Consider the following 7,845-nt stretch of genomic DNA (forward strand, 5'->3'; position numbering starts at 1 on the left):
GTCTACTTAATGAAAAAAGACGCTGAACTGTAAAGATTAAGGTAACATGTAAAAAATTATTTATTGTATGAGCTTCATGTATGTCGTAATATAAGAAATAATAATAAAATAAAATTTCTAGTTGCTGAAGAAGTCCCAATAAAGGGACGAAACGTCCAACTAAATCAAACATAGTTCTACTTCTTTCATGTCCAAGTTCTCTATTTTTAATATATTTCTTTATTTTTATTTCTTTTTAATTTTTGTGTAATAATCTATTATCTATCGTTAAATTTTAATTATAATTTGTTGTATATATATATATTTTCATTTACTTTGTCCCTGACGATTATAATTCGATTAGATAAAATACATATGTTTAGTGCATATTTACAAACATGCGTAGATAGGATGTATTATTTTTACGCGTATGTATTTATATAGATTATATTTATATATATTATTATAAAATTTATATTATTATTATTATTATTATTATATACATATATATAATGATGATATTAATTGATAATTACGTGTCGTTTCTATTGTACTTTGTATATTTAGTATTACGTTTTATATTATATCATGCATTTTATATTATACTTTGTATCCACATTCGATTGTTTATTGTTAATATAAAAATATGTTTGGGCATTCATTTACAAATATTTCCGATTTTATTCAGCTGACTCCATCGTGATTGTATTAAATATGAAAAGAAATAAAAAAAAGAAAGAAAGAGAAAGGAAAAATTATTTATTATTATATTTTCTCTATCTTTCTTTTTTTGTTCGTTAAATTTCTCTATCCGTCATCTTTGTCTTTATTTTTCTCTTCGAGAACGAAGAATTGTTTTTTTTTTTTTTTTTGAAAAAAAGGTTAGGACTTTTGTATTTTAAGGGAAGACAATTAAGAATGAACGAAACGAAAAATGAAAAAAAAAAGAATGGAATAAAATGAAACACATGGGAGTGGAGAGAAATAAAAGAGAAGAACTGAAAAGTTGAATGGAAAGAGAATAAGGGTTGAAAATGAATGAATGGGAAAATAGAAAAGATAAATCGTTAAAGTCAAAAATAATTTCTAACGCGTCTTATTATACGTATATATTTTACAAAATTTCAAGATTTAATCTCGATGTGTTCTCTTTTAAAGTATTAAACAAAAATTCTAACTATAGTGACTCCGTACCATCCCGATTTATATCGATTTAAATACGAGTATTTAACCCTATTCCCACCCCACCCCCTCCCCATATAATACCCTTTAAAAACGATCAAGTATATTTTGCTAGACCAATTTGTTGTCTCAATTATATCAAATTTTATATTTCCATTATAATAAAATAATATTAAAAAAAAAAACTATATTCCCTTGCATAAGAATAATAAAAATATTATCATATTGGTAAGAGAAAGAAAAATAATGCTAATAAATAAATAATGAGACAAACGTTAATAATTAATTATGAATAATTTCATTTTTGGTTTGAAACGTTACGAGTAAGAATGCGATCGTTAATAAATAAATTCGATGAATGAATATGCATGGTATGTATATGAAGTATGGAAAAAAGAGTGAGAGAGAGAGAGAGAGAGAGAGACAGACAGAAAGAAAAAAAAAAAGTAAAAAAGAAGAGTATAGTGAAAATAGAGAAAAATAAGTACTTGTTGCGCTTGTTTTAGTTTCTCGCGACGTTACACACACGGTAATGATCACAGTTCGCGTGACGCACTCACTCAGGTAAGGTTCGCGTACAACGTTAGTTGTTAAAAAATGCTTTTCCTTTCGATTTTATGCAAATCCGTATCGCACGTTCGCCAGCTGGAAATATTTTCTTATCGTTTACGCAGTTATAACCGAGTCAAACCCACCAACGAAGCGTTGGTCTGCTTAACTCATATTCGATGCATATATAATATAATATATACATAAATGTTAATTTTATAAATATGCGTAGGTATATGCAAAAAGTGTGAGCGAGCGAGAGAGAGAGAGAGAGAGAGAGAGAAATAGAAATAGAAATAGAATACTTATGTCAGAGTGTTTAAAATATCCACGAGTTATACAACAAAGCTTTGTAATATTTCTTCTTTTCAAACATTTTCACCATATTTATACCTAAAGAAATAATACACTTATCTTGACTTACGGTGCACCGAGATTTATATCTAAGAAAATTCTACGAAATTAACTACCTGCGTACAAATTATTTCTACAACATCGTAGAATCATTTTTTACCTATCCAACGTGATCTAAATAATCTAACGAATGGTTTTCTTTTTATTTTTTTCTTCCCTTATTCTTCTTCTTCTTAATCTCAATATGTAAAAAGAGAGAGATAGAGAAAATAAAAAAAAAAGTAAAAATTAGGAAACATTTTAGGTAAAAAGCACGTTGCAGTATTAATACTTTTACACCAATCGAAAAGTATAATTTCTCGACAGACTTGAGTCAAATTGTACGAGAACTTATGTCACTTAAGTTACCGTATATTTCGAAGGGGGAGAAAAAAAAAACCATGGAATCCGATATTTTTCGGAACGAAACGTTTAGCGACGCCTCTCGAATATCGAAAACCTGAAAACCTATGGGATGAATGAAGAAGGTTCCGCTTGGTTCTCAGCTTCGACTTGTACAACCGGCTGGTTGGTTTCAGCTCACTCACTTACTATACTATCTACTGTATTGCAACTTGCTCGAGGGCTCGCATCGTTTATTGATCTTTTTTCTTACTTACTCACTTCCTTCCTTCCTTCTTACCTTAACCTCCCTCCCTCCCTAACTCCCACCCACCCCTCTCTCTCTCTCTCTCTCTCTCTCTCTCTCTCTCTCCACTTTCCTTACTTCCTTACTTACTTCCTTTCTTTCTTTCTTTCTTACGTTTTATTTTTTCTTTTTTTTTTTCTTCTTTTTTATATCTTCCTACTTCGACGGTATTTCTCACTTTAACGTTAATTCACTTAGCGTCGCGCGTTACCGATATACACACCAAAACCATATTTCTATATATCCTACGACGTCTAGAAAAATATCCACGTGTACGTTATTTATTTACCTATTTTCCTTTTTCGGATATTTCTTTTTTTTTTTCTTTTTCTTTCTTTTTCGTCGTTTATTCTATAATAAATAAAAAAAAAGAAAAATATAAGAAGTGTCGTTTCTTTCACGTAGATACGAGAATTTAATCGCTATTCTATCACAATCACACGTTTAACAAATAAGTATTAATAAAATAAACGATTTCATACACTTAATTCTTGTGTATCCTTATTTATGTATATATAAATTTATGTTTTAAGAATTTTTAACTTAACGAACACAGCGTGAGGTATCTCAATCTTCAAGGATTATTATTATCGGTAATTAATAACTCACATTATATAAGAAGAAACTTTTTTCGTAATAACGTGAGAAAGAGATACTTGCAAGATTTCAAATGTTATCATTGGTTTGGTTTAATTCCGACCACCGACGAGACGTACTGGACTCGGTCCGACGGAAAGTGAATTGCAATCGTTGTTTTCTAACACTTTAAAACGTTTCAAACGTTCTAAATTAAAACCTATCTAGTTTACTCGCCCTTTCCTTTTTTCTTCTTCTTTCTTTTTTCTATTGCCCTCCCTCTTTCATCCCCTTTCTTCTATCATATACTCCTTTCCTTCCCCATTTTCTTTTATCTTCTTTTTTATTGGAATCTTTTTTTTTTCACATGACACTAATATTTTGTTGTTGTTGTTCTTTTTCGATAATTTTACACAACATTCTTTCAACATTAATCTATGAAATTAATTTCTTCTTAGTTCGATCAATCATTTACGTTGTTAAACATTTAGAAAATATTTCCAATCGTAATAGTAACAACATATATATATATATATATAATCTTTATTATTATCATTCAAAGGGGGAAATTACGATAAACGATTGACGATACACCTTTTCTAACTTATCTCGAGTGTTAATCGAGTTAATCGTTTTTTTTTTTTTTCCTAAGACTCGCTCTCTCTCTCTCTCTCTCTCTCTCTCTTTCTCTTTCTCTCTCTTCTCGCGTGCTACTATCACGATAATCACAACGAACTCGTTTCGAGTGGTTGTAAGGTAACCGGTAGGTAATACACACAGGTAGTAATAGTAGTAGTAATAGTAATCGAAGACGAGATCATCTCGGTAGCCGTTTTCTTTACGAACAGTGCTTCTTCTTTCTCATTTTTCTCGTCTCGATCGACGACAAGTATTTTATCGAAGTATAGGAAGAACACGCCGAAGACGAGCGTGGTACAGGGGCGGCGGGAGAGGGAGGAGGAGGGGGGGGGCGGCGGGTTGGTTAACAGAAACACGATTTCACGATCGTTAACACAAAGTCACATCCTCATCCTCCTTCTCATCCTCCTCCTCTCGATCCTCTTACTTCCTTTTTATTTCCTTTTCTTTTATAATGTTCGATTTAAAACGAATAATCCAAATACTTCGAGAATTTTTTTCCGATTAAAATTTGTGTCTCTCTCCAATAAGAAAAAAAAAACAAAGGTGTATTAAATTTATATATTAAACGTAAAAGTATAATATATTCGTGTACGTGTAATTAATGCACGATGTAATCCTCTCTCTTGCGATTGATAAATAATAATAATATTAATAAGGAATAAAAAAAAAATATAGTAATAATATAATAATAATTTCACTTACTGATCTCGTTAACGATGCTTCCAACCGGATGATGATCGATCAGGAGTTGGCCCTGAACAAGATCCTCCTCGAGATGGGCACGGCTCGGTCGGGCCTGCTTTCTCCGTGACATCCCTTCAAATCTTTTGAAGAATAATTTCTTTCGCGCACACGAATATTATTCACCCTCCCCCCCCCCCACCCCCCCCCAACCACACTCCACTCGCTCGTTCGTGCGCGATCCCTCAATAGGGGGATTAATGTTTGCGGCGGGCGGGAGGTTATTGTTTTGTTGTTGTTGTTGTTTTAAGATTTAAATGATTTTTCTCTTTCTTCGTTTTGTCGAATTCCTTTAACTTCACTTTCTTCTTATTCTTCTTCTTTTTATATTCTTCCAACAGTTGTTAATGATAACTTCAAAACTATCGAACGTCTAATAAACTTTTTTACTTTTAATCGATTTAAAACTATCGATTGTTGTTTTATTTTTCTTGTATTATTTGATGAAAACTTTAATTGTAAGAATAATAATAATAATAATAATAATTATTATTATTATGCGTCCCCCCAAACACACTTTTTCACTTTAAAACGAATACGAATAATTATTACGAATTACAACTATTCGATTTAATTATAATATTATCGTCCTTCTTCCTTCTTAGGGAAGAAGAACAGAATCAATGTTCTTCTATAATCATATTTTTCTTTTTTTTTTTTTGTTTTCACTGTAAAATATTCATCGAATTAAACACCATGATTTTTAATGAAACGTTTTAATATATATATATATTATATCGATATATATATATATATATATCGAGATATATATATATATCTCTATAATAATATATAGAGTATATATAATAATAATAATAATCCTTGTTTACATCTTATCTTATCACGTATTTTATCTCGTTCGATTTTTCAGAAGATCGAGACCGTCCGAATACAGTCGAGCTGCCCGAAGGCAAATGCGTACCTTTGACGATTCCATAGGCCTTATTGGTATTATTATATTTTCTCACCCGTTGAGTATAATAGGGACTCGTGAATATAGGAGAGAGTGGGAGAGAAATTGAATGAAAAAAAGAAAAGGAAGAAGGAAGAAGAAGAAGAAGAAAAAAGAGAGAGAGAGAGTGAGAGTGAGAAATCGTGGAAGGATTTGAGGAAGAGGAAGAGGAAGAGGAGGAGGGGGGACGTGAGGTAAGATGAGAGAGAGAGAGAGAGAGAGAGAGAGAAAAAAAAGAAGAGTAAAGGAAGATTGTAAAAACAATAATAAATTTTTCTCCCTTGGAATGAATAATAAAAGGAAGAAGAAGAAGAAGTAGATGACAAAAATTAGGATTGACGAAGAGACAAAAAATAAGGGGAATGGAATAATAAGACTAAGAAAGGTAAAAAGATGACGGAGTACAACCAAGAGTTTCGGCCGGCGGCCGTGTCAACTCGGCCAGTAATCCATAGAAAATGTTCACACTTTCCTCTGAGTAAGCGTTCTTCCCTCTTCGAGTAGTAAACCCCTTTAACCCATCATCCCCCTAACAAACACCAATTTCAACTATTTCTCTTCTTTTACGATTAAGTTTCTCACTGAAGTTTTCCTTTTATTCTTCTTCCTCGTTTTCGTCGTCAATTAACACTATATCTCTCTCTCTCTCTCTCTCTCTCTCTCTTTCTCTCTCTGTTTCACAAAACACTTGTGTCGTATCTCGTTTCCCTCGCGTAACGTTCCTGTTTAGCACGTGGTCCGGTAATCTTCTATCCTCTTTTATCCTTCCTCTATCTGTCTCTCTGTCTTTCTCTCTCTTTCTTTCTATATATATATATATATATATATATTTCTATATATTTTATTATTCTTATTACATTAATCACGAGTATCACACGTATACGTTCGCGCACTATTATACACTTTCTTCAAATTTCTTCGATTTTATTCTATCGAATGAATTATCAACGATTGGGGGAGTAAACGTACGAGAAAAAAGTATCGTAATTCGGATTCGTCAACGCGACGACACACCGAAGACGAAGAAATACGAAGGAGGACGGACGGACGGACGAGGATGATGCTGCTGATGATGATGATAATGATGATGATGATCGAACGTTGACTGCTGCTGCTGCTGCTACTGCTGTTGCTGCAACCACGACACGATAAAACGCACGAGGAGAATCCCGAGTATGACGGCAACGAGAATGACGATGCCGATTATATTGATGATGACGATGATGACGACAACAACACCGACGACGACGAAGAAGATGATGACGACGAGGACGACATTCGTACCATTAAACGTCAGTGTGTTACTGCACTCCTTCTCTTCCTCGTTCTTTCACACGTTTTCTGTCTATTCGTCTTTACGCAGTGCAGGTATATACGTACCACGTATGTATTCACATATATATATATGTATATAAATATATCATCTATATGCATATATATGTATACATGATATATATACATATATATGAATGTATTCAAGTATAGATATATACGTACGTGTGTATATGCGTGACTATGCGTGTATGTATATATGTATGTATGTGTCGAGCAACGTGCTTGGCTGTGCACACGTGTCTCTTCTGTCTGTCTCTTTCTCTCTCTTTTTCTTTCTCTACCAGTCTCCCTCACTATTTCTCTTTCTCTCTCGTTTTATATATACATGGTATGTTACGTATACTAATAACGTATGTCAGTCTCCTCTCTCGTCTACTTTGTCTTTTTGTCTTAATTGTTGATTGCTGTTGGTCGTCCTCGTAGTAGTAATAGTAGTAGTAGTAGTAGTAGAGTAGTAGTAGTAGTACTTGCTTGGTCCTGCTGGTGTGACGGAGGAGAGATGTGTGTAGGTGCGTAGGTGTGCGTACGCGCGCGCGCGGCCCTCGATATATATATATATATATATATATTTTTTTTTTTTATTGTCCCTGCTTTTGTATTATATCTCTCTCGCGCGAAATATCCGCGGCTCCGATCGCTCGAGTCGGCCGGACGACGGACGGACCAGCTCTGGGCCTGACGTCGAATCACCCCTCTCCACCGTCCACGGGTTACCCTGTGGTAGGGAGAAACTTCTTGCGCGCGCTTTTACCCCCACTCCTAGTTAAAACGTTGAACGTTGAAACGTTTCACCGGCGCGCACACACCGCACACTACAGTCACGTCGCTTCGAACGTACCTCCTTCTC

General features: G+C 33.6%; 1 protein-coding gene across 1 annotated transcript in view; it reads right to left on the reverse strand.

Annotated features, from left to right (window-relative positions):
* Positions 1–5,128, reverse strand: part of LOC106791941 (homeotic protein spalt-major-like) — an 85,134-nt gene extending 80,006 nt beyond the window's left edge. Inside the window, exon 1 of the mRNA XM_014757974.1 lies at positions 4,673–5,128. Within this exon, the coding sequence (XP_014613460.1) occupies positions 4,673–4,784 (112 nt within the window). The 5' untranslated portion in view covers positions 4,785–5,128. The remainder of the gene's footprint in view (positions 1–4,672) is intronic.
* Positions 5,129–7,845: the final 2,717 nt, after the last annotated feature.

The sequence above is a fragment of the Polistes canadensis genome, unplaced genomic scaffold, assembly GCF_001313835.1.
Source record: "Polistes canadensis isolate GaletaPanama2010 unplaced genomic scaffold, ASM131383v1 scaffold_355, whole genome shotgun sequence".
Taxonomy (NCBI): domain Eukaryota; kingdom Metazoa; phylum Arthropoda; class Insecta; order Hymenoptera; family Vespidae; genus Polistes; species Polistes canadensis.